At 27.6% G+C, this 27,140-nt stretch overlaps 1 protein-coding gene across 4 annotated transcripts; it reads right to left on the bottom strand.

Annotated features, from left to right (window-relative positions):
• Nucleotides 1-45: 45 nt before the first annotated feature.
• On the bottom strand, nucleotides 46-20,647 carry LOC136075188 (uncharacterized). Of its 4 annotated transcripts, XM_065787645.1 has the most exons (5): nucleotides 20,421-20,647; nucleotides 20,264-20,331; nucleotides 17,987-18,096; nucleotides 590-2,206; nucleotides 48-463 (listed from the first exon to the last, which is right to left on the bottom strand). In XM_065787645.1, exons 3-5 carry the CDS (start codon nucleotides 18,021-18,023, stop codon nucleotides 117-119), a joined length of 2,001 nt encoding a protein of 666 aa, XP_065643717.1. In that variant the 5' UTR covers nucleotides 18,024-18,096; nucleotides 20,264-20,331; nucleotides 20,421-20,647; the 3' UTR covers nucleotides 48-116. The 4 variants fall into 4 exon arrangements, with proteins under 4 accessions (XP_065643716.1, XP_065643714.1, XP_065643715.1 ...); XM_065787644.1 differs by having other exon boundaries at nucleotides 46-2,188; nucleotides 20,421-20,556; XM_065787643.1 differs by having other exon boundaries at nucleotides 47-2,206; nucleotides 20,421-20,556.
• Nucleotides 20,648-27,140: the final 6,493 nt, after the last annotated feature.

Raw genomic sequence — 27,140 nt, 5'->3', positions numbered from 1 at the left:
TTAGATTTTAATTTATTAGAATAAAATACGGAATTCTTTAACTTTTAAAGAAAAACGTTTGTCAATAATATTTTATGAACAGATAAACTTTATATATATTAAAAATAATATAATAATCAAATAATTAAACAACTCGTTTGATTTTTTTCTAAATTATTCAAACAGATTGCAATATTACGTTTTGTTGTCATTGAAGACGGATGGTTGATACCTAAAATTTCAGTTCGCATTTTATCAACAGAATAATAAATTTCTAAAGCTTCGTTATATTTTCCCATATTGTCCAAACAGAGTGCGATATTATGTTTTGTTGTCATTGTAGACGGATGGTTGATACCTAAAATTTCAGTTTCTATTTTATCAACAGAATAATAAATTTCTAAAGCTTCGTTATATTTTCCCATATTGTACAAACAGAGTGCGATATTATGTTTTGTTGTCAATGTAGACGGATGATTGATACCTAAAATTTCAATTTTTATTTTATCAACAGAATAATAAATTTCTAAAGCGTCGTTATATTTTCCCATTTTGTCCAAACAGCTTGCGATACTATGTTTTGTTATCATTGTATCCGGATGGTTGGTACCTAAAATTTCAGTTTTTATTTTATCAACAGAATAAAAAATTTCTAAAGCGTCGTTATATTTTCCCATATTGTCCAAACAGAGTGCGATATTATGTTTTGTTGCCATTGTAGACGGATGGTTGATACCTAAAATTTCAGTTTCTATTTTATCAACAGAATAATAAATTTCTAAAGCTTCGTTATATTTTCCCATATTGTTCAAACAGCTTGCGATATTATGTTTTGTTGTCATTGTAGACGGATGGTTGATACCTAAAATTTCAGTTTTTATTTTATCAACAGAATAATAAATTTCTAAAGCTTCGTTATATTTTCCCATTCTGTTCAAACAGAATGCGATATTATGTTTTGTATCAAGCGTGATTTTATTATTTTCACCATAAGTTTCTGTATTAAAATTTTGAACAATTTTTAATATTTCGATTGCTTCTTCAAATAAACCTTTACATACTAATAATTTTTCAATAGAAGTCGTCATATGATGGAAGGTTTCCGAAAATCTTTTTCCGTTAGTACGAAACATAAAGATAAAATGAAAAACAAAATCATTTCCGTAATCTATGTGATCTTTCACTTCATTCAATTCAACTTTAAAATAATTTTCAAATAAATCAAGATATGTATTTGTATTTGAGTTTCTTTTTTGAAAACATTTACATGTTAACTGTGTAAGTTCGTGCATTGTATATTTTTTATCATCAAAACAGTTTAGTAAAGAATAACTTATTAGTAATCCAATAGCTTCATCGATTAAAGATTCGTCGTTTGTTTCCATTTGATTTGAGATTTGTGTTATAAACTGTTTACTGATGTTTTGACCGTCGCAATGAGATAAACAGTTTAATATTTTAAATAGAAAAGGTTTAGTTTTTTCCAATTTTATTAAAACTAAGTTGATTGCTTTTATTGCAGACTTTGATTCTTCTTCTGTTGGAAAGTTATTATTGTCTAATATTTCTGCTGGTTTAGATCTATATCGATCTATGTATTTCTCTATCGAAACTTTATATATATTTATATATTTTATTGCCTGACTAATTGCAAACGGATGATAACCAAGTTCTTTAATTAAGTTTGTTATGTTTTCGTCGCTACTTTCTCTAGTATTATTTTTTACATAAGCGAATGCTTCTTCAGATGAAAAAATATCTACAAACATTTTATTTACATTATTTGACCACGTTCTCCATTGGGAGGTAATCAACGTGAATGAATTCGGTTTTTTTGAAATGTACATTGATAAGTTTTTAACACTTTCATCGTCGACATTGTCAAAAACATACAAAGTTTTTTCATTTTTATAATAGTTGTGAATTTTTCCAACAATCACTTTTATATCAAAATAATCTCCTTTTGAATCTTGAACCTCGAATCCTAATATTTGACAATGGTTTCTCATTGAAGTTTGTAACATTGCAAATGCTGCGTCAATCCAAACAACGTTTTTATAGAAGTTATACGATATTTCACAATATTTTCTGGCAATATGTGTCTTTCCGACACCCGACATTCCATATAATACTAAAGCTGGCTCGTTTGCATCTTGTAAAAAATAATCTTGAATTTCACAAAGTAGTTTCTTGCGTGAAAATAAATTTTCTGAAAAAGATTGAATACCTAAAAATAGACGTACGGTTAGATGTATTATAAAAAGTTCTTTTTTTAATTAAAATAAATTTAATATCATTTATTAAGTAAAAAGTTTCAACTTCTTATTAAACTTTTCTCTTTTTTTTAAATGCAGCGCGTTATTATTAAATTTAAAAAAGTTTTTATGTATAAAATTAAACAAATTTGAAAAAAATTTCGAATATAGTTTTATCTTATACTATAACAATTACATATAGTATAAAAAGGTTTCGTAAACAAAACTTAGCTTGAAAAACATCAAATAATTATATTACTCTAGAGAATACAAGTAAAAATACAATTTTAATTTTAAGCTGAGTTTTTGAGTTTAAAATCGTGAATAGGCCTATTAAAAAACATTTTTTAATGCGTGTTTTCTACCAACCTGTAATGCAAATGTTAGGATTTCATAAAACTATTTTTTTAATCTTTTTTTTTATTTGCATTACGAATTCTAAAGACTGTATAAATTTTTAAATTAACAAACATAATACATATGCAGTTTTCAACGTTTTGGAAAACGTTGAAAACTGACATGTTGGCCAATCTTGTCAAAAAATCAAGGTTACCTCATCGAGTTGACCTGGAAAAATGGCATAAGGAGTTTGAAATGAGATATGGGGTTTGAAAGCCTATGCTATCTGGATCATAAAAAATGTAAAAATTGATATCAAAACATTATATTCAAAAAAGTTATTCAACATTTAGTTTATTATTATTAAAAAAATTGCATTTCCACGGTACAAATAAATAAGTAATTCTTTAATTCACTATCAAAAACAAAATATACATGATTTTTTATTCAAGAGGGACTATTTTGAAAGTCTTAAGGCAGTTTTACAAATGTTTGCTGTTAAAATCAACAACACATTTTTAAAGTTGAGTTTGATATTCTGAATGTTAAATGATACGTTTATACCGTCGCCGATTATTATGAAACTAGTAATGTAAAGCTTTAGTTTTTTGCTCACTATTAATTTCTAATAAAGTGTTCTTTCTCATGATGAAATCCTTGATATAAAAAATATTTAGTATGAACTTTTGCAGTCATACTTCCTGCAGAAAGTGCCAAGAAAAAGTGCGAGAAAAGAAATTTTTTTAAATCAAAATTATGTTCCAAAACGTTCCCAGCATGTCTTTATAACAGCATTGAACTTTCGTAGGGCATCAATAAAGGGGTAAATGTGAAATGCTGCTTTCTTTTCAAACCCAAAACACGGACAGTGTCATCTGCTTCAAGAATGGATTCACGAATGACATTTACAAATATTGTTGCATTTTTTACATCATTGCCAGAAAATACAAATGCTTAAAACGAAGCTTTAAGAGAACCAGATGTTTGCAGTTCTCCACATTTAATTTATAACTTTATTTTGTTCCATATTTGATGATAATAGTCAGAAAACATCTTTCTTTCCAAAAGAACATAGTCAAGCAATACAATAAAGTCTTTACAGTGGATTATTGCTTTTTCCATTTTTTAACCCTTTCTCTTCTACTGTTTAAAGTTTTGAATGAGTAAAAAATATTTGCAAAGTTGTTACATAATTCAAAAAATTTTTGCGTAGTTGTTTAGAATAATTGTATAGTTCCGTGACTTTGATCTTTAAAACTTGGTTGAGAGTGGATGTTTTTTTCCTCAAATCAAATCAATACAGGAATATCCAACCTTGGCGGGCATTCTTGTATTGATTTGAATTCGAGCAAGATCTTTTGCAGTCACTTTTATAGGAGCTTCAATAGTTGTCTAGCACTAGATGGACCTGAATATAGGAAAACTAAAACAAATAAAACCTCATTATTTTAAATCACTTTTTTTTAAAGTGAAATTTGAGAAGGAGAATCAAAATTACCTGGTTTTAATGGTAAAGGTCTACAACTTTTAGCCTGACCAACACGAATAGTCCCATTTGGAGATGATACTTTTTGGCAAATAACTGTGGCAGTTATTTAATCAAAAACTTTACTGACGTTTGCAGCAAGTATTCTCATATTTTATTTGAATTTTTACTCATTTCAACGATGGGGAATACTTTTGCCAAGAATTGAAATGCATTTAGAGCATCTTTGGAGATTTTTTTTACTTTCAAATTTTTGGCAGATATCGAATGGATGCTTTTGACTGAGCTTAAGCTGACCAATTTGCAGATGAGACAATAGCATGATTGCTCCCTTGTGAACACATTTGAATAAATTCCTTCAAAATTGAATAGAGATTAGTTACGTGTTTTTCTTCATCTATTCTCCTCATTGCTGAACAACATCCAAGTACTGTGATTACTTTTTTAATTATGAACGGTGTTACCCAGCTTTGTTTACTCAAAGAAAACAAACAGTTTTGCGGTATATATATTTTAATATTATCATTATTTATTTTTGTAACTATTATATATATATATATATATATATATATATATATATATATATATATATATATATATATATATATATATATATATATATATATATATATATATATATATATATATATATATATATATATATATATATATATATATACAGGCCCTTTCAGAGACTGAGTGAGGCCCGGGCCATTTACATATTTTGAGGCCCTTACCATAAAATAACTGCCATTGCATAATAAATAAAAAAACAGCAAATTAGTAATAATTTTTATTTTAAAAATGCTTTTCTTGCTTTTGCTTTTGCAAATGCACTGACAACTGTTGAAAAATCGAGTTTTTTTGCAATATCACAGTTAATACTCAACATTGCAAGTCCATTCAAGCGTTCTTGTCCCATGGTTGAACGGTGATAGTTCTTTACTTGTTTCAACACATTGAAAGACCTTTCTCCTGAAGCCACTGAGACAGGCAAACTGATAAAAATTCGTAAAGCAATTGATATGTTAGGAAAAACACCAGACAGTCCAAGTTCTAATATTTCTTGAAACAATTCTTTTGGTTTGCAATCTGATGTTAAGTTTGTGGAGTAAATTTGTTTCAGAAAGATTATCTCATCAGAAATATCAGACAGTATTTCCTTGTGGTACTTTTTTTGAAAGTTTGTTGTGGCACTGAGTAGTTCTTCATTGCTCATCTTGTTGAAGTGCCAAAGAAATCCAAAAATACTACAAATTTGTTGTTGTGACTCAAATCGACGTTTAAGACCTGCTAGAATAGAGCCGATTATTACATAAAATACATTGATTTTATAGTGCTGTTCTGAATCAAATTGTGTTTTCAACTTTCGAGTGGTAGAAAGTTCTGGTGAAATGTCAATATTCATTGCAATTAATTTTGACTCACTCAGAACAGCATCCCATTTTTCAGGAATCTGTTGAATGCTGTCCATGAGATTTTTAATGTTTTCCATTTCAACATCTAGAGTTGCATTTCTTGCCTCAATTATAAGATTGGTTTGGTGAATCATTGTGAGGAGCTTCATCCACAAAGATGACATTACAATGCATTCAAATTTTGACAAATACTTTTGAATGGACTGAAGGTCTGACTGAGCTGATACTGTGAGATTGAGAGATTGCAGCTCTTTTAAAGCTGTTCTCAGTGAATTCAAGTGACGGGCAACTGATTTTACTGCTTCAATCCTTGCTGACCATCGGGTCTTGGAAATACCATGTAGTGAAGCAGGTACATGTTGTTTGAGAATTTTCCACCTTTGTGGACTACTGCTGAAGAAATTGTACATTTGCTGCCCAATTCCAAAGTAAAGAATTGCTTCTTTGCATGATTCAGCACAGTCAACACCAACAAGGTTTAAAGTGTGATTTCCACAGCTGGCAAACATACAGTTTGGGTTTTCTTCTTGCAAAACTGCTTGAACACCTTTGTATTTTCCAGCCATGTTTGGACCATTGTCGTATGCCTGACCAGTACACAGTTTAAAATCTATGTTCAACAAAGTTAGAACGTGAAGAATCCTTGCTGCAATTTCTTTTCCAGTTTTTTTTGAGTAATCGTCAAAATAGAGAAACCGTTCTTCAATGGAAAATTTAGATCCATCAATTTTTATATAACGGATAATGAAAGTTGTTTGCTCCTTGTGAGACCAGTCTGGTGTTGCATCAACAACAATTGAAAAATATTTGGTGTTTTGAATCTCTTCAATAATTTTGGTTTGAACAAAAGATCCACAGAGTTCAATAAATTCATTTTGAATCCGGGTGGACAGATAATGAACTTGTAAGCGCTTTTTGTTCAGTTGAGATTCATGGACCTTTTTCACATGCTCTGATAAAATTGGATCATATTTGCTGAGGAGCTCAATTATTCTGAGAAAGTTTCCATTGTCAGGGTCATAAATGTGTTGACTGGAACCAAATAAAGCAAGCCCACGTCCAGAAAGAAAAAGAATGACGTTCAAAAGGCGCTCAAGAAGTTTTGTCCAATTACTGGTTTCAGTTGACAATTCTGTTATTAGTAAATTATCAATAGAACTTTTTCTGATGGCCGCTCTACTGGCTGATTTCCATTTGACAGTTTTGTTTGTGTAATACAGACATTTCATGTGCTGGTATTCGGTCTTTCAACTTTCTCCAACCCCTGGTGATATTCCAACCTAACTGTTCTGAAAAGGTGGATACCTTGGAATCACTTTTGTTCAAAAGAAAGCAGGGTGCACAATAGAATGACTGTTGCACATCACTCCAGCAAAGCCAATCTCTTGTGCATATCTCACCATTGGGAAGAATTTTTGATCTCAGACGAGTAGGAAAGGCGTGATTATAAGAACCTCGTGGAATATTGTTTGGAATTAAAAAGTTTGTTTGGAAACTTTCTTGCATTTGAGTAATATTTCGTTTGTCAACAGTGCCAATGTCAGAGACAATCAATTTTGATATATTAGAACAATCTGATTCACATTTTTGGTCCAAACTTTCTGAATATGAAATTTCAGAATCAGAGATGCAATTATCATTTGAGATGGCTTGCAAATTTGTTTCCCTCTGCTGACTGTTGCTTTGGTGAATCAATGAATTTTCACAATTTGATTCCAAGCTTTCTAAATCTGTAATTCCAGATTCAGAGACACAAGTTGTATTTGAGATGTCTTGCACATTTGTATCTATCTGGGGATTTTTGTTTTGTTGTAACATTGATTTTTCAGAAGATGTAGTTCCGGATATTTCAATATCTGATTTACCGTGTGTTGGGTTGGCTTGATTTTCCAGTGGTCTTAGAAATGATGTTATTGACTTTAGGCTCTTTTTTTTCTCTCTTGTTTCTTCTTCAATTTTTTGTCTTTTTCGCCTTTTGGATGCACCACTTTCAAATTTTCTCTTCATGTTTAAATTTAGCAATGACATTAGTTTTAAAAGTTTTCGATCTTGCTGCAAACAACAATTATTAATGACTGAATTAAAATAAATATCAGAACAAACTTAATACAACACAAACAATTTAATTAAAATAATAATTATGTGTATTAATAATTAACTAATTAAGTATATTAAAATATTGTCTCAACATTGATTAAAATTTTATGTAATTGCTCATGTTATCACAATTTAATAAAAATATATTAAATTTTCGATAAAATTTGGAGGCCTCTATTTAGGTCGAGGCCTAGGCCAAATGGCCCGTGTGGCCCCCCCTTTGATAGGGCCTATATATATATATATATATATATATATATATATATATATATATATATATATATATATATATATATATATATATATATATATATATATATATATATATATATATATATATATATATATATATATATAGAGAGAGAGAGAGAGAGAGAGAGAGAGAGAGAGAGAGAGAGAGAGAGAGAGAGAGAGAGAGAGAGACAGAAAGTCAAAAACGGCGGCAACTGGCGTGTTTCCTATGTCCAACTCCCACGTTTTTGTGTTCACCTTAATTTTTTTCTTTAACTATATGTTATTTTGGTCGTTTTTTGATGTTAGTGTTTTAAAAGTTTATCAAAAAATATTGTTTTCATTTGTATGCTTTACAAATAAAAGTTTGGTTTTGGTCCTTACTCATGTGGTTTGACCTGCTCTATTTGCGTTGCATCTGCTCAATAATGTCCTATCATCTGAAAAATAAAGATAAACTTAATTGACATATTTTGTATCAATAATGCAATTGAATTAATAGGCTTGGCCGAAAGCTCCAAATATTTTTACGTTAGGTTATAAATATTTTTACGTTACGTTATAAATATTTTTACGTTACGTTATAAAAGAACACTTAGATAGTTAAGCTTTTAGACTTTTACTTTTTTTTTTTTTTTTTTTAGTTTTTTAGAACTTTTTTTTATTTATTTTTAGTTATTTTTAAGATGTTCTTAATAAAATCAGAAGTATATTTCACAAATGACTATTTCTTTTTAGGTTTATTCTTAGGTTTAGGTGATAAAAATAGCTTCTTTTTTGCTATCTTTGGTTTGCTTTCTATGCTGTTTCAGCCATTTTAATATTAGTTTAATTTGTAGAGAGTTCGATATATCTTTTTTAGCCATATCTATCTCTATTAGTCATTATAGATGTATTAATAAAAGTCTGCAAATAGAAAATTAACATGTATAATTAGGGACTGTGGCTGAAAGAATATTCAGCTTCAACTTGAAGCTGATCAGTTTAATCAGCTTATAACAGTAAAACGCGAAAAAATTTATAAATTTTCTTAAATTCCTAGGAAAATATTATTTTGCAACCGTCAATAATTGTGCAAATAGAATTTTACAAAGCGTAATTAATAACTGTTCAAAGAGATTAGTTGTGTTGCAATTACAATGGCGAAATTAGCACAATTTTTTAAACATATCTCAAATCAAAAATCAAAATATGTTTCTAGAAAAATAGATTTGATTAAAAAAATATTATAATGATATTTTAAAAAATAAAACTTATTTAGCATAATAAAGCATATAACATATGCTTTAACTTTTTCCCTAATTAATATTAAAACAAAAACTAGGGTTATTTGATTTTATAATCATTGTCTGTGAATGATTTATAAAAATTGAAATTATCAACTACGTATTGACTACTAACAAGATACTACTAGCAAAGGTTATTAAGATTTAACTGCTTACTACATGGCTCTTTTTAAATAAAAATAAGCCATACACCTTAAAGTGTACTTACATATATTTCAGAGTTTACTTTTTATAACAAGGACAAAAAAATTCAATTTAAAAAAAAAACCTTTTTATAGCAATTACTAGAAAGGTTTTTTAACTTAAATTACAGGAAGTCGTAAATGTCTTTACTGGTGTAACTTTTTATACCTTTGCTGACACTATTATAAAAAGAATTCTTTAAACTTAATAGCTTTTGCTATTTTTTAGAATTTTTTAAAAGGGAAGGTGGGGGGGAGTGATGAAATGTAATTATTATTTTAGCTCACTAATTTTTATGGTTTTTTAGTAAAAACTTAATTTCGTGCCTGCATTTAGAAATCAATTCAATTTTTTTGTTTAATAAACTTTTTTGATTCGCATGTGCAATAATTTCAAATTTTTTTTGAAGGCATAGTATGCATTTTTTGGAAATATTGTTATATGCAATTGATGTTTTAAGAATGGACCAATTTACTATTAAATCTTCAATATTTTTTTTTCTTTTATTTCCCATATGTGTTTTTACAGCATGATGTCTTTTAAATATTTTTAATTTTCAAAGGACTGCTTATGATTGGCAATTTATTTTTTTCACCCTCTGTTAAGCCAATATTGTTTATGAGGTACATTCTTAGAAAGAACAACACATTTATATACCACGTTTTTTGATAAGCATATTCCACTCATAAAAAAATTGTTTTTTGTTTACAATTACACTTTTCTGTCGTTTTTTCATTCAGGGTTACTTATTTGTTTAATAAAGCATTTTTATGACCTCTTATAGTTCTTCCCATATTTTTTGTGCACCTGTAGCTTACTTTAATTGTATTTTGATTAAAAATTTTATGTAACTAATTTTAGGGCGGAAAATGTTTATTGACCAATTTTAATCTAATTAATTAACTATCTAATGAAATAAAAAGAAAATTAATTTTTGGTATAAATTGAAGTTTTGTCAATTTGATCATTCATTTATGATGAGACTCTATTGAAAAAAAAACAGTTTAAAAAAGTTAAATGAATAATTTTTGATAAGCTATTTTCTACCGATTTAAATACATGCGTATATTGTATGTTAAAAATGAAATATAAGGATTTGAAAGAAGATAAGATTAAACAAGCAAAATAAAGACAATTATAATATATATATTTAAAAAAAAAAAAAAGAAACGATTTTCATTACATTAGAAGTTTCTGAGTGTAATTAAGGGGTTGATTAGTAATTGCTTTATAGTTATTGTTATAAATATAATTGTAATTGTTATGTGTATTAGGGTAGATTAGGGTAATATGAGCACCTTAAGCAAAAATTGGAATAATTTCAAACATAATTAGGCTGGATCCAAAATTTTTGCAAATAAATAATATTTAGGGATCCCTTCTCATGATCCACTTATATATTTGGGCATCCGAAATTTTTTCTTAAAAACACAGAGGTTTTAAAAAAGTAACAAAAATGCTCATATTACCCAGACCACTTGGTAATATGAGCACTTTAAATTAGCTTACAAAAAAACATTAATTTTGTAAAAAAAGTACCAACCTGACAATTAGAACTAATTTTTGAAATATGATGATTTGTTATTAACAAAACTTATCATTAAAAGATCAAGATTTAAGCCACTTTTTGTTAAACAATACTACTAAGTTTTCCTCAAGAAAAGAAAAAAAAATTAGTTCGTTATTTTTTCAATTTTATCAACTCAAACCTTTGAACCATAAAAATTCAATTTTTTTGAATTTAAATTAAAGAAAAATATTTAGTATTGTTAAAATAATAAAAAGTTTTGCTATATTTTATTTTTATTCAAAAAACCAATTAAAACCACTGCTTTTTTAGGACTTTAAACTAGGTAATTCCAATGAAAATCACTGGGTAAATTGAGCATGCTCATATTACACAAAAATGGCATCTTTAAATAAAGTCAAAACTAAATAGTTCTATGCATTGTTTTTCAAGCCGAAAAGGATTGAATTTTTAGCTAACATATTTTTCTTTATGAAAAAATTAATTTCATTATTTTAGCACCAAAATTTCGCGCCACAGATTTATTCATGCGTGATGATATTATTTTAAAAACGCAAAATATTTAACAGCGTTTTAATTAGATGATACCCGCTAATTATTGCATATAGATTTACGCTAATTGTACTGATTCCTGTTATCACCATATAAAGTTGATTCAAAAAATACATAGAAACTTTAACTTCACTGCTTACATCTAAGAAATCTTTAAGTATGCTCATATTACCAAGGTGCTCATATTACCCTAATCTACCCTATTATAATAACTCTTAATGCTAATATTAACTTTTTTTATCATGCTTATTAATATATAATTATTAATACTATCATTATTTATTAGTGATTATTTTATTTTAATTTGCTCTTCAATGTTTTTGTTTTAGCTTTTTTTGTTTATCTTTTTTATTATTATAATTTTTTTATTTATATTTTAATTCTCTATATGTTTTTTAAACATTTTTTTTTAGGTGTCACTGCATTGACTAGATTATTTAATTAACACCTAATCTTAATTATGTAAGTTTATAATTCATTCTTGTAAATTTTCATGTTTTATGGTGAAATAAATGGATAAAAAAAATATCTTAAATAAAAGAATACATTGTCTAAGCAAGGCCGTAGACAACTTTTTTTGATGTTTGAGCAAAGCAACTTTAAAACATGAAGAGAACTCCATATTTAAGTATGACCTTATAAAGTTTACAGTCCCCCTCAAATTTAGGGGGATGTAAACTATATAAGGTCATAAAAGCCGATCAACAAAAAGTTATTGAATCAAATTTGAAATTCATTAATAAATGTAGATTAAGTTTAAGATTGAAAAAAAAAATAACAAAATTGACTCATTGCCCTCCTCTTTGGGGGCTGCGGGGGGAGGGAGGTGGTCTAACGTTTTGGGGTTTTTGTTGCTCCCAGTCTCCAATCACGGCATTTTTTTGCATAGCATCCTCTTTTCTCATATAAATAAACATACTTAAGTATAGAGTTTTCTCCAAGTTTCAAAGTTGCTTAGCTCAAACATCAAAAAAAGTTGTGTACGGCCTCGTTAAGGTTGAGTTTGAAAAGTTACAAACGGAAGATCAATTTTTCTTGATTTACGTTAATGACTTGAATAAAGCCATAAATTTACTTATTATTATGTTTGCGGACAACGCTAACCTATTTCTTTCTAAAAAAGATATTTAAATTTTTTCCTACAAAGAATGACGAGCTTAAAAACATTTCTACCTGGTTCAAATGTAACAAGTTAACTATAAATACTAATAAAACAAAATATGCTACTTTTTATCCACTTAAAAAAAAAGTATTATTTACCCATAATTATGGCTCCAATCTTTATTGATCAAATTGAGATTAAAAGAGTTTACTTAAATAGTGATTAAAAGTGTAAAGTTTGTAACTTACAACGTTTTTAAGAGTTTTTCCTGGATGAACTTACTACATGGAAACATCACATTAATTACATCAAATAAATAAGATTACTTAATACATCTAAATTACATGTATTCAACACAGCCGACGACACCAGGGAATGAGGATGAGTGTCCCAACTTTTTTTCTAAAAGACCTTGTTACGTTTTTTTTTTTTTTTCAAGACAATTCTAGATACAGAATACTTTTTTTAGAATTGACACTCCCAATTCGAAACCCGTGTCGTCGGTCCTGTTCAATGTTTAAAATTTTTCTTTATTTATGTTGTTTTAGGTGAATTTACCATACAATATTACAGCTAATATTACAGAAGATGAAATACCGTATTAAATACTGATACAGTATTACTCCATGGAAGATGACTACAATCGAAGATTAAGTACAACATTTTTGTGATTTAATATCAAGAAAATATCTCGAGATGAAAGTTTTAGAGTTCATAGTTTCAAACAGAGTATTTGAGTTGGAGTGATCAAACACGGTTAGTACGGATAATGCCAACCTAAAGCTTTAAGCAGACCTAAAAACACCACTTATATGCGGGTTATAATAGCATATGGTTAGACCAAACTCTGGATAAAATTTAAGTTAGATTAGTTTGCTGGTTGAGAATTAATGGCAGTTTGAGTTTATATTTTGTTTCTGTGATAATCGATCACAATTTTCAAAATAAAGTTTTTTTTTTCACTAAAGAAACCCTTGGGGAGATACTTTGCAACTGATGAAATCTTTGACATGACAAAAGACGATGTGAATTTTATATGTTCCGTTTGCATTAGTTTTCATTAAGGAACACATTTTAAAGTTTTCAATTATTTTAGAAAACCTGGTTGAAAGATAAATCTCAAGCAAGCTTTTACAACTAAATTGAAACTTTTGAATGCTTCAATTATGTAAAGAATGTTGGGAACTGAGTTTGAATCTGCAAGTTGCTGGAGCACATCCACACTTTTAAAAAATTTTCTGCATTCATTTTCACTTGAACTGGCCATTAAGATATGGGTTCAGTTAAATGTGGAAGGTAGCTGGCTTGTTGAAATGATGATTAACAACTCCTATAAGGAGATACAATTCCATCGGTCGGATTATTTTCAAAATTATTTGGCACAAACAACAATCCTGCCAAATTGCTGGAAAGACTTAAAGCAAGATTCTAGTAAGTCCAGTGTTCGCAAGCTTTAAATTTGGCAAGACACTTGGATTTGACGTCACACCATGTACATGGGTGGTTACATTAATGGGATTCAAGACCACAAATTATATTTGCAACTTTTATATCGGAAGCCAAAATTAGTTTAACTTCCTTTGCATTAATCAGTGACCAGATTTCTTCAATGTTCGAGTAAGTTTCTGCCAAATCTTCTGATACTGCAACAAGAATTGTTTTTTTTGCAATTTGCAACAAGAAAATTTGTCTCTTAACTTCGGTCTCTTTGCCAGTCCTTTAAGTAGGAGGTTGTTTTTGAGGCGATAAGCTGGAATCAATCCTTAACGCAGTATTACTAATCTTTTTACAAAACTTGAGAAAATCTTTAACACGATCAATTCAGCGCTCACCAAAATATCCACCATAAATTTTGCAAGATTTAATAACTTGATTCACAAGACTTGGTAATTCATTGCATTGAGTAACAACCCGATCTGTGCCAGAATCTTCTTTTCCGTCGGTACTTTTAAAGTCACTGCAGGAGAAAAAATCACGCAATTAATTGAGAGTTTCTAACAAAAATTTGGCTCTACCATTTTGCTGCTTGATGTTTGATTTACAGTTCAATCAATTTCTTTAATCAGCTGTTTGATAGTCCCGTATTTAATTGTACACTTACAAGAGCAAGAGAGGTCAATTTTGACGCACTTGATAGTGGCTTGGCACTACTTTGACCTGAAACCAAAACATACATATTTTACCTTTATATTAAACTTGGTTCAGAAAGTTTGCATTAAACTTTTAAAGTGTTTTTTATTCAAAGTGATTCGAAACTTGTTAAAAATGTATTTCCAGAACCTAACTTTTCTCTTTTTTTTTTCATAATTTTGGCTGAATATATAATTAAATATTATTTAAGTATAATTACTTACCGCGGGCATTTGTATTTGGAGACCCTGCTGATTCTTTAGTTGTATAGTTCGTTCAGGGGATATTTCTTTATTAAACAAAAATCTCGAGATGCAATTTCTTTGGCTGCGCAAGCGTCTTTAGCTGCTAAAAATTAAATTTTTTTCCTGAACTTTATTTGAGGGCATTGCTGGGCAAACCTTTTCCTAAATGTTAGAAGTTTGTGCTGCAACGTGTATTTACTTCTTTTTCAATGGTGGTTGTTCTTCGAAAGTATTTTTTTTTACAGCTTTGCACAACCTATTTTGCAGATTAGGCATTAACACATCGTGCCTTTTGTTTCAGGTCTTACTTGCATTGAATTGAAATTAAACAAATGAGAGCGTAAAATATCTTTCTCCTCATATTTCCTGCGAAAAATTGTTTTACCTGATTCGGAGAGTCCTTGTGGTATCCGAGAATCGCTAAATTTGATCTTTATCTTGTACAATTAGGATATTTGATTTACTTAGAAAATAGTAGTCTGTCAACTTTTCAGACAAAGCAAGCACATTAGATATCAATTTTATGATCCACCTTTGCTTCATTTGACATTGTTGCATTTCACTAAATCCAACTGTACTAAAGTAAATTATGCTTTTACAAAATTTACAAACTTCACTTGAATTTGTAAGGGATAAAAATCTACAAATGTTATTAATTATAAACAATTAAAATCAAGGAAATAATTACTTAAATTACAAGAAAATATTTCTTTAAGAAGAAAATATTTCTTACATAATTCTTTCCATTAAAAGATAATAGTTATAAAAATAAATGACTTGTCATTTATTTTTATAACTTAATGTTGACTATTTCGATGGTAATTTTGACGATTTCGATGAGATTTTATTTGATGACACATTCTTACAAAAGATTTTTACAGCTCTTCAAAGAACTATTCTCTTTTTCATACGGTTTTTCTCTGACTGGCTCTTCAACCTTTTTATTTCTTAATTATTTTTGTTTTCTTACCTAAATTTTTTTCATGTAGGTATCTTTATTTCAACATTTTTGAACATTTTTATGCATTTTGGTAGTATTTTATATCTTAATTGCATATATTTTCACGCAATGCATGAGCCAAGTTAAACGACACTTTAATTAGCAAACTACTATTTTAGTTAATAAAATGTAAATGTTAGTTGCAGCAATAACGCAATTATAACAAAAACTATTGATATTACATAGTAGAACACTCAGGTAACCATTATTTTGAAAATAGTGACCGTGTATCACAGTAATCGGTAACGTTTTGACGTATTAGTAGCGATACTCTAAATTACCCTTAGTATTGGCAAAATTACATGCAGTATTGACAAAGTTACCCGCAGTATTGACGAAATTACCCGCAGTATTGACGAAATCACCCGCAGTATTGCCGAAATATTTAAGAAATCCCAATTTTTGTAATGAGTTTTCATTGACTTATGAAAGTCTTTGAATCAATTGATCACTAAATTCTATTTTAAAAATTAGAGTATTATGGAATCGAAGAAAACGTTTTAATGCTACTTAAAAGTTGTTTTTGCATTTATAAACAGTTCTTTGAAATTAATTCAACTGTTTCTTCCGATTTATTAGATTTAACTTGTGGAGTCTTTCAGGGCTCTACATTAGGACCCCTTCTCTTTCTTATTTACATTATAAATCTCCCTAAAGCCACTAATTTAATGGCCCTCTTGTTCACTGACGATACAAATTATTTTCTATCTCATAAATGCATAACAACATTGTTTCAAAATATGAACACTGAGTTAACAATTTGTGACTGGTTTAAAATGAATAAATTGTCACTTAATATTTATGATATGAAATAGACACGTTTGTATCCAACTTCTAAAAAGAAAATACTGCCTAATGAAATGCCCGTTCTTTTTATAGACAAAATGCAAATAAACCTTAGCTGGAAATATCACATAGAATTTTTGCGTGACAAAGTTGCTAAAAGTATATAAAAAATGTATAAAGCCATAAATACTTTGAATAAACACATTTTAACACAACTATATTTCTCTTTTATCAGTTGCCATATAAATTATCCAAACATTTCCTGGGGTAATACTAATAAATCTAAATGATTACCACTTTATTGTTAGCAGAAGCAAGTTTCTCGTCTTACCAATTGTAAAGATAGATTTGCTTATGCCAAGCCTCTATTATTTGAAATGAGCATTCTTAATATTTTTCAGCTGAATATTTTAACATACTTTGTTTTATGTACAAACGTTAAATTAACGCATCTTCTATTCCTTTTCATAATCTATATATATATCTTATAAAAATAAAAGTAAATACAACTTAAGAAATGATAATTTATGTTTACAACTTTTTTTAAACTAATTTTGGAAAGTCAAGTATTTGATTTCGAGGAGCTTTTCTTTGGATCAGAATAGTTTTGAAAAACTTTGATTTTTTCTTCGATTAGAGTTACCCATTATTCAAAAAATAAATAAATAAAAGAAATCATTTTATTATCCAAAACACATTTTTATATTTTAACACTATAATGTCAAATGAATTCTTAAAACATATATTATACAACATGTAAAAGTGTATTGGATTCTCCTTCTATATTTTTATAAAAATAGTATTTTAGAAAGTATTTTGAGATAAACAAGTTTTTTTTATATATACTTACGAGATTTTGTTCTTGATATTTTCTTGGTATTTTGTTTTTCTAGATAATTTACTATTTCTTGATATTTTTCTTTGATATTTGTTTTTATTATTTTTTATATTTTTTCATTGCACATTATATATACTTTATTTTTAAAACGTATATCGTGCTAAACAAATAATGTTTTTATAATACGATTATTTATGAGTTTAGAGTAAAGTTGTAAAACGAAAAATAAGTAAGAAAAGAAAAAAATAATAAATAATAATAAAATAATTAAAATATTTAAAGAATATATATATTAAATAAAAAAACTAAAATAAAAAATAAATAAACTATGTGTTTGCCTGTATATGTATATATTTATGTATATGTGTGTATTTATGCATTTATTCATATATGTACGTATATGTCAATGTGTAGTTGTATATGTACGTATATGAGCTTTAGTTTACTTGTACATATAAGCGCATTTGTATCTTTGAATTTATGTATGTGTAGATATGTATACCTGTGTATGTATATAAACTTTTAACTAACCTGTTTTGCTGTCTTCATAACCAACCTGTTTATACATTTCACAACGTCGAAAAACGTTGACAAAAAGAACTTTTATGATACACGAAGATCTGATGGACACTTTTTAAGAACTGGATGAAAAAAAATTAAAAGGGCAAAAATTACAATAACAATTTCAAGAAAAAATTATAATAATAATTTCAAGAAGTCTATTTATCCACGCGAAATCATAATATCAAAAATGCTTAACCACAAAGTAGAACAACTGAATTCAAAAATGTCTAATATATATAAAGAAAATTAAAAAATGAAAATTAAAGTGCACCAACTTTAAAAAACGATTAAGTTTATATCCAACAAATATAAAAATCTGACGAATTGATCTTTATTAATTAAAAGTATAAAAAATAAAAAAGAAGAAAAGATACTTGCTTGAAAACTATTGATATAAACATTTATTGACTGGAATCAACTTCTTTTAATTTAGTAAGAAATACTCAATCATAAGATTATTCTAAGCACCCCAAACACCATAAACACCTTAAACACTTTAAGTCTATTTTTTTAGATAATTAATTATGCGTGTCATCGATGTATATCAATGATATGTGGAAAAAAAAAATAATAAAATTTTTAAGTTTAAATTTAAAGATATTTAAAGTAATGGATATATCAAATTAATTAAAACAATTTTAACCAGAGATAAGGTGCAAAATATGTAATAAATAATTTGTTAAACTTGGTTCTGCATATTTGTTCGTATAAAAATTTTTATTTCTAAGTAAATATTTAACTAATTGGGTTTAAAAAAAAAGATCTTTAAAGATGAGTAAAATTAAAGTGTTTTTCCAAATGTATGTAAAGCATAAATCGTAACAAACATTCAGTTCGAAATATTAAGTATTTTTATCTCCATAAATAGGATAGATTAGGGTAATATGAGCACCTAGGTAAAATGAGCGTACTTAAAGATTTCTTAGATGTAAGCAGTGAAGTTAAAGCTGCTTTGTGTTTTTTGAACTGACTTTATGTGGTCATAACAGGAATCAATACAATAAGCGTAAATTTATATGCAGAAATTAGCGGCTATCGTCTAATTAAATTTTTTGCGTTGTTAAAATAATATCATCACGCATGAATGTATCTGTGGCACGAAATTTTGGTGCTAATATTATGAAATTATTTTTTCATAAAGAAAAATATGTTAGTTAAAAATCCGTTTTATTTTTGTTTAAAAAACAAGCGTAGAAATGATTTTATGTAAAGATTTTTGTGTCATGAAATAACAATTTTGTGTATTTTGAGTCTTATACAATTTTGTGTATTAGACTCTGTTATTTTTAGATGCTTTTGAGCAACTCTAGTCAATAAATATTTTCTATGTAATTTTTGCCTCAAAAGTTTGCAACAAAATCTGTCTTTATTTCAATTTTATAAAAAAAATAATACAGGCTACTGTTGTCGTAAATATCGTTTTTTAAAATGCTATTGGAAAACAACCCATTTAGTTTTATTAATGCTTAAAGTTCAATAGTATATTTTATTAAATCTAAACTTGACTAAAAATGATATTGCCAACTCCAAACTACCGCTACTTTGATTTACATTTACACATAAACTTTTGCATACATATTATTGCTCACTTTTTGCATGTTCTGTAACATTTTATTCGTGTCCGATCTACACGAATATACCAAAGATACTTCTGCTGGTCATTTCAGCACACCAAATTAGGCTTCGACTTTTATAAAATATTTTTGCTTTTTTATATAAAAGTATTAATTACATTTATAAAAAAGAAATCAAAAACATTTTTTTCTTTTTTTTTTTTCTTTTTTATACCTAAAATTTGTCGAGATGTAAAAGTATGCATAAAAAACACTAATATTAATTTTTTATTATGTGATATCATACATTCACAGTTTTAACGATAATATTTGTATATATTTTATTATTATTACCGGTCGCCACTTTTATAATCACTTTAAGTGCATATTAGTCATTAATAATTTTTTTATTAATAATGTTGAACAACAGCTGTGCTAAATCATCTAAAAACATCTCAACAAAAAACGTATAAACTAAAAACGATTGCTTTCACGAGTAATAAAGATGTCGGCTACAACAACAACAACAACAACAATAACAACAACAATAACAACAACAACAACTACTACTACTACTACTACTACTACTACTACTACTACTACTACTACTACTACTGCTACAACTATTGATAAATGAAAGCATCATTGAAACATTGAATTAAAAATAACGGGCGTTTATATAAAAAATTACCCGTAAAACAACTAAATTTATGGCAATCTTCTTGATTTGATGTCATATAGCTTTGAAAAGCAGTTGTGCTAAAAAAGGATATAAAGTTTTATTGAATGTTATAAACATGGCTTGAAAAAACTAACAACAGTAGAAATGTTACATAATATTAACTCACACGAAATAAACAATACTTCTTATAAAAATATCTTCACATATAATTATAAAAGCTTACGAAACATTATTATAGCTGTATTTATATACACGCACTTTTTTAACATATTAGTTTATTTGAAATAAACGTTTTAAATTTTAAAAAATGAAATTAAATGAAGCATTTAATATCTGAAAGAAAAACCTTGTTTTTTTAGATGTTTTTGTTTGCCTAAAACACATAGTATGTTTGATTTTTCATAAAACAATGATGAACATATTAACTATTAAAGGTGAAAAACTTCTGATACGAAATATGACACTTCAATTAAAAATTATGTAAATCACATTTTTTTAAATCACGTGTAAATGATATACTATATATTAAGGTTAAGAGTTTGCCCTTGACTTTATGTAAAAGAATATGATAAAAATCTTCTATAGGGTAGATTTGGGTAATATTTACACCGAGGTAATATGAACATATCAAAAGTTGCAAGCAGTGAAGTTTAAATTGCATTGTATTTTTTGAACTGACTTTATGAGGTCATAAAAGAAAGCAATATAAATAGTGCAAATAATTCTATAAATTTATACGCAATAATTCACGCTTTCATCTTTTTTTTATTTTTTTGTAGTTATTTTAGGTGCTCCCAGAAGTCCTTACGGTCTTATCACAGAGCACCACAGGCATTTAACAAGAGGTTCACTCCTCCTTCCGTACCAATGTCGCTTGTTGGGCTAGAGCTGGTCGTGAACCACGGACCTCTGGGTTCTGAGCCAGAACTCTAACCACTGCGCCACGGCTGCTCAATTAAAACCGCCTTTGTCAAAAATTAAAATCGGCGTCATCTAATTAAAACGCAACTCAATTTTTTGTGATTTTAAATTGTTATAACTACACATAAAAGAATCTGTGGTTCAAAATTTTGATGTTGAAATATAGATTAATTTTTTTTCGTAAAGATATCAGCTATAAATCCGTTCCATTTTTTTGACTTCGTTTAAAAACACCATTGTTGTGTAATATGAGGATGCTCAAATTACCCAGTAATTTTTTTTTAAATTATCTAGTTTAAAGTCTTAAAAGTAATATTGTTTCAATAAAAGGTAGCTTAAAATTTGATCTTTTAATAAAAAAAATTTTCTATAACGAATCATTATATTTCACAAATTAGTTCTAACCCAGCCGGCTTGTATCTTGTATTGTAAATAGTCAGAGTATTTATCACGTATTATATACCGCTGTTGATACCAGAATAATGGGCATTTAGTTTCAAGTTTTATAATAATACGTATATATAATACGTACATATAATACGTACATAAAATTATACGTTTAATTCAATAATACGTATAATTGTGCCCGGTTTTTTTTAAATAAACAGAAAAATTAAAATTTGGGTGCAAAGCGCATGGGTACACTCAGAGTTGTTACGACATAATATGTCTGGCAGATCTGTCGACATATTTTCAGACATATTTTCTGCCGACATAAAATATGTCCCACATATTTTCGATTGACATATTTTGACATAATTTTATGTCTGAATTATTTTCTGCTGACATAAAATATGTCAGACATATTTTCTATCGACATATTTTGACATATTTTTATGTCTGAATTATTTTCTGCTAACATAAAATATGTCAGACATATTTTCCATTGACATATTTTGACATAATTTTATGTCTGAATTATTTTCTGCTGACATAAAATATGTCAGACATATTTTCTATCGACATATTTTGACATAATTTTATGTCTGAATTATTTTCTGCTGACATAAAATATGTCAGACATATTTTCCATTGACATATTTTGACATAATTTTATGTCTGAATTATTTTCTGCTGACATAAAATATGTCAGACATATTTTCTGTTGACATATTTTGACATAATTTTATGTCTGAATTATTTTCTGCTGACATAAAATATGTCAGACATATTTTCTGTCGACATATTTTGACATAATTTTATGTCTGAATTATTTTCTGCTGACATAAAATATGTCAGATATATTTTCTATGGACATATTTTGACATAATTTTATATCTGAATTATTTTCTGCTGACATAAAATATGTCAGATATATTTTCTATGGACATATTTTGACATAATTTTATATCTGAATTATTTGCTGTTTGATATTCTTGAAGAAAAAATCAATCTAACAAATTTATTGCGCATTTCAACTTAATTTACAGAGCTAAGTAAAAATAGTTAAACAAATGTGAAATGCAACCCAAAAAACAATTTGTTTTTTGGGTTGCATTTCACATTTTGATTTCAAATATGCAACTCATTTTTTACCATCACGTCAAGTTGTAAAGATATTTGGGTTCAGATCTTTAATATTTGGGGTAAAGTCCCTAATATTGTCAAAAAAAAAGTTGTTCAAAAGTATGTCAACTTGGGTCTCAAAAAAAGCGTATTTTAGAAGATAGTATAGAGATTTTAGAAAATATAAAAATTTTTCCTTCAAATTTTTTGGCAAATAAATTATTTGAAAAAATCCTAAAGACTCTTAAAAAAATGTCAACAAAATGTTTTTCAGCAATAATACAAAAAATACTTATTTTTATTACAAACGAATAACATCTTTAAAATCTCTATGAAAATACGCTTCTTTTGAGACTCAGGTTGACATACTTTTGAACAACTTTTTTTTCGACAATATTAGGGACTTTACCCCAAATACCCCTAATTTTAATAGTATCTGATAGTATTTGATAGTATTAATTAGTATGGATTAGTATTGGCGATTTCCCTTATTAGAATGTAAAAACCATCTCAAGCTGAGTTTTTATAACTGAAAATGGTTTTTATTAATATGACTAAACTTAAAATTATTCTCTTGATTAAAATAATATTTAAAAAAAAACATTTTTAGTTATTTTTAACTAATAGTTGATTCATTCAATAAATTATTTTCCATTTTTGACTTTAAATCGTAAAGAAAACGAAAAAAAATAATTATTCCAATATATATTTCACTCAAAACATTTTATGCAAGTTTATGGCAGTTAATTATGCTGTTATAATGCAATTGTCAATTATTTTTTTGTTAAATAAATCATAACTATTATAACTAAAAGTATATTATTCGTAATTAGTTATAAATTATTACCGGTTAGTCTTCTTAATATGAATTTAATGAGCTGAATATAACTTTTGTGAAATATTTCAAATTCTTCAGCTTAAATGAATTTAATTTGGCACAAATGTTTTGAAATTCTGTGAACCGTTTTTTTGAAATCTTTTGAATTCAATTTTTCATAAAGAAATCTATTTCAGGATCAACTAATAATTAAAAATAACTGTAAAAGTTTTTTTTTTAATTATTATTTTAATCAAAGAAATATTTTAAGTTTAGTCATACTAATAAAAACCACTTTCAGTAATAAAAACTCAGCTTGAGATGGTTTTTACATTCTAATAAGGGAAAGCGCCAATACTAATCAATACTATCAAATACTATCAAATGATGCCTCAATACTAGTCAATATTAGTCAATACTATCAATGTCAATATTAGTCATAATCAATAAATAAGTCAAAATCAATAAATAAGTCAATAAATGCCAATATTAGTCAATACTATCAAATGATACATCGCTAAAAAGGGCAGAAAAAGACCATTATGAAACAACGGATGTTTGCTTATAGGGTTTAAAGTAAAAGTTTTATGAAGCATAATTGATTGCAAAGACATAAAATTATGTCAAAATATGTCGACAGAAAATATGTCTAACATATTTTATGTCAGCAGAAAATAATTCAGACATAAAATTATGTCAAAATATGTCGACAGAGAATATTTCTGACATATTTTATGTCAGCAGAAAATAATTCAGACATAAAATTATGTCAAAATATGTCGATAGAAAATATGTCTGACATATTTTATGTCAGCAGAAAATAATTCAAACATAAAATTATGTCAAAATATGTCGACAGAAAATATGTCTGACATATTTTATGTCAGCAGAAAATAATTCAGACATAAAATTATGTTAAAATATGTTGACAGAAAATATGTCTGACATATTTTATGTCAGCAGAAAAAAATTCAGACATAAAATTATGTCAAATTATGTCGACAGAAAATATTTCTGACATATTTTATGTCAGCAGAAAATAATTCAGACATAAAATTATGTCAAAATATGTCGATAGAAAATATGTCTGACATATTTTATGTCAGCAGAAAATAATTCAGACATAAAATTATGTCAAAATATGTCGATAGAAAATATGTCTGACATATTTTATGTCAGCAGAAAATAATTCAGACATAAAATTATGTCAAAATATGTCGATAGAAAATATGTCTGACATATTTTATGTCAGCAGAAAATAATTCAGACATAAAATTATGTCAAAATATGTCGATAGAAAATATGTGGGACATATTTTATGTCGGCAGAAAATATGTCTCAGACATATTTGACAGATAACAACCCTGGGTACACTTGAATCGCAAGGTCAAAATTAAATTAATCAAGAAGTTCAGTAAGAAGTCTTTATTTAATTTATGTAACTTTTAAAATTTTCAAAAATTATTTTTTTGTTTTAATAAAAACTTTTACTCTATAACTATATTCAGTCAGGAATATTCAGGTATATAGGAGTAAAGTTTGTATATTGCTTTTGTGATATAACGGGTGATGCGGAAGTTATCGGACAAAATAAAAACGTCAATAACTTATTCATAAATAAAAAAACAAACTACTATTATATTTTTTTTAAATAAAGCATTTATCTTTTAATAAAAATATATTATTTTTTACATGAAAAAAAAACCCATCTGCAATTGATCTCAATTTTGCTCTGGCGCCTTTCATATGCGACTGTAAAAAGTTTAAATCAATTTCTTGTAGTTTTAGTTTAATGCGATCAATCAAAACTTGCTTTGTTGAAGCTTGCCAATCTCCCTCGTAAACCTTCTGTGCCAAATGTCCCCAAAAATTTTTAATTGGTTGTGCTTGAGGCACATTTGGGGAATTGGATTCTTTATCAACGTAATAGACATACTAGTCCATCCAATTTAGAGAATCTTTAGAATAATGAGAACTTGCTAAATCTGGCCAAAATAAATAGTTAAAGTCTCCATGATACTTGTGAATAAATGGAAGAAGTCGTTTTTTTAAACATTCATTAATATAGATTGATGAATTGATCGCTACAGCCTTGGAAGTGCGAAACAATGGCTCGGACATACCACGGTCAGATATGGCTATCCACATTAATAATTTTTTTGGAAATATCTCTTTTTCTATAAAACGAACACTTTCTGGGCATGTCTTTTTGTTGTTTGTGTAGTATCCAGAAAAAGTATTTTTTGTCATCGATGACTGGAAGCGATTTTGTATTATAGAGTTGGTTTCCTGCTTCTTTTCTTTGCCTTTATTTGTTGTTCTATAGTGTATTTTGGAGTCTTTTCACGTTTTCTATATTTAATATTCATTTTTTTTAACTGACGACCAATTGTCGATTGATTTACACCGAATTTAATACCTATTTTTCTCTGACTGGCCCCTTTTCGATTGTTGACAAGTCTCGTTAATTCGGCTTTCTTTTCTCTAGTCCAGGATGTCGGACGACCAGGGTGCTTTCTATCAGAAAACGAATGAACAGTTTCAAGTCTTTTTAGGTTATCATATATTGTACTTCGAGCAAATCCTTCCTTTTCAAAATGATTTACGATTTTTTTTTTTTTTTATATTAGGTTTATTTACAAAAAACATTTTTTGTCGCTTTCGAAAAGATTCTCGTTCAGCTGCATTTAACCTCATTTTAAATAATTGTGTTTAAAATAACGAATATTATATTTTATAGAACGTTTATGCCTACGTATAAAACCACAAAAACTAGTTATTACGCTCAAATAATGAAAATAGGGTTTGTCCGATAACTTCCGCATCACTCGTTATGTGAAATGTTTTAGGAGAACAATATCTCTTCAGAAAAGATATTCTTTTAATAAAGTATTTCACTTGTATCAATGCTTTCATTTATATAATATTATATAATATATAAATAATATTATATAATTGTGTTATATATTTACAAGTTCATTAATATAATAATAAGTTATAAGAAAAGATTTCAGTTAAATCCTGTCTTATAACATAATCGTTCAGTTAAAGCACTATCGCAGTTATTATTTTAATAAATGATGTTATCATTTAAAACTCATCAGTGCAAATTGTAACGGGAATTTATTTATTGTCACATAATATAAGTGATAATAGACAGAAGACACAAAAAAAACCCTGAAGTATAGATAGAATAAATCTATCTGTACAGTAAAACAGGGTGAGTAGAAACAATTTTCAACTTTGGTTTGAAGTTTTGCATATTTGCAGTTGTTCTAGATAAACAATTTTTTGCCCAAACAAATGTTCTGTTAGACCTATTTGTTTATGGTTATTAAACTTTTTAATTTTAACTTATTTTACAGAAAAAAATTAAAACATGGTGTTTCTATTCACCCCGCAAATTGGGGTGAATAGTGCATCAATTTCATGTTTTTTCTATTGAAACGAAACGGGGGTTGTCCCAAATCAGAAATTTTTGATCAGTTTGTTTTTCAGATATGGAAGAGCAACTGTCAGTACCCAATTTTCAAAGCAAAAGGAATCAAACCAGCTAGACTTTCATCCATTGTACCTGGCGTTTTTTGGCCCACCCTCTGTTCAGCTTTGGTACAAGTGCATTGCCTGTACACAACGTAAGGG

The sequence above is a fragment of the Hydra vulgaris genome, chromosome 01 (assembly GCF_038396675.1).
Source record: "Hydra vulgaris chromosome 01, alternate assembly HydraT2T_AEP".
Taxonomy (NCBI): Eukaryota; Metazoa; Cnidaria; class Hydrozoa; order Anthoathecata; family Hydridae; genus Hydra; species Hydra vulgaris.
Note: the sequence above shows the minus strand (reverse complement) of the source record. Positions and strands in the feature narration are given on the sequence as shown.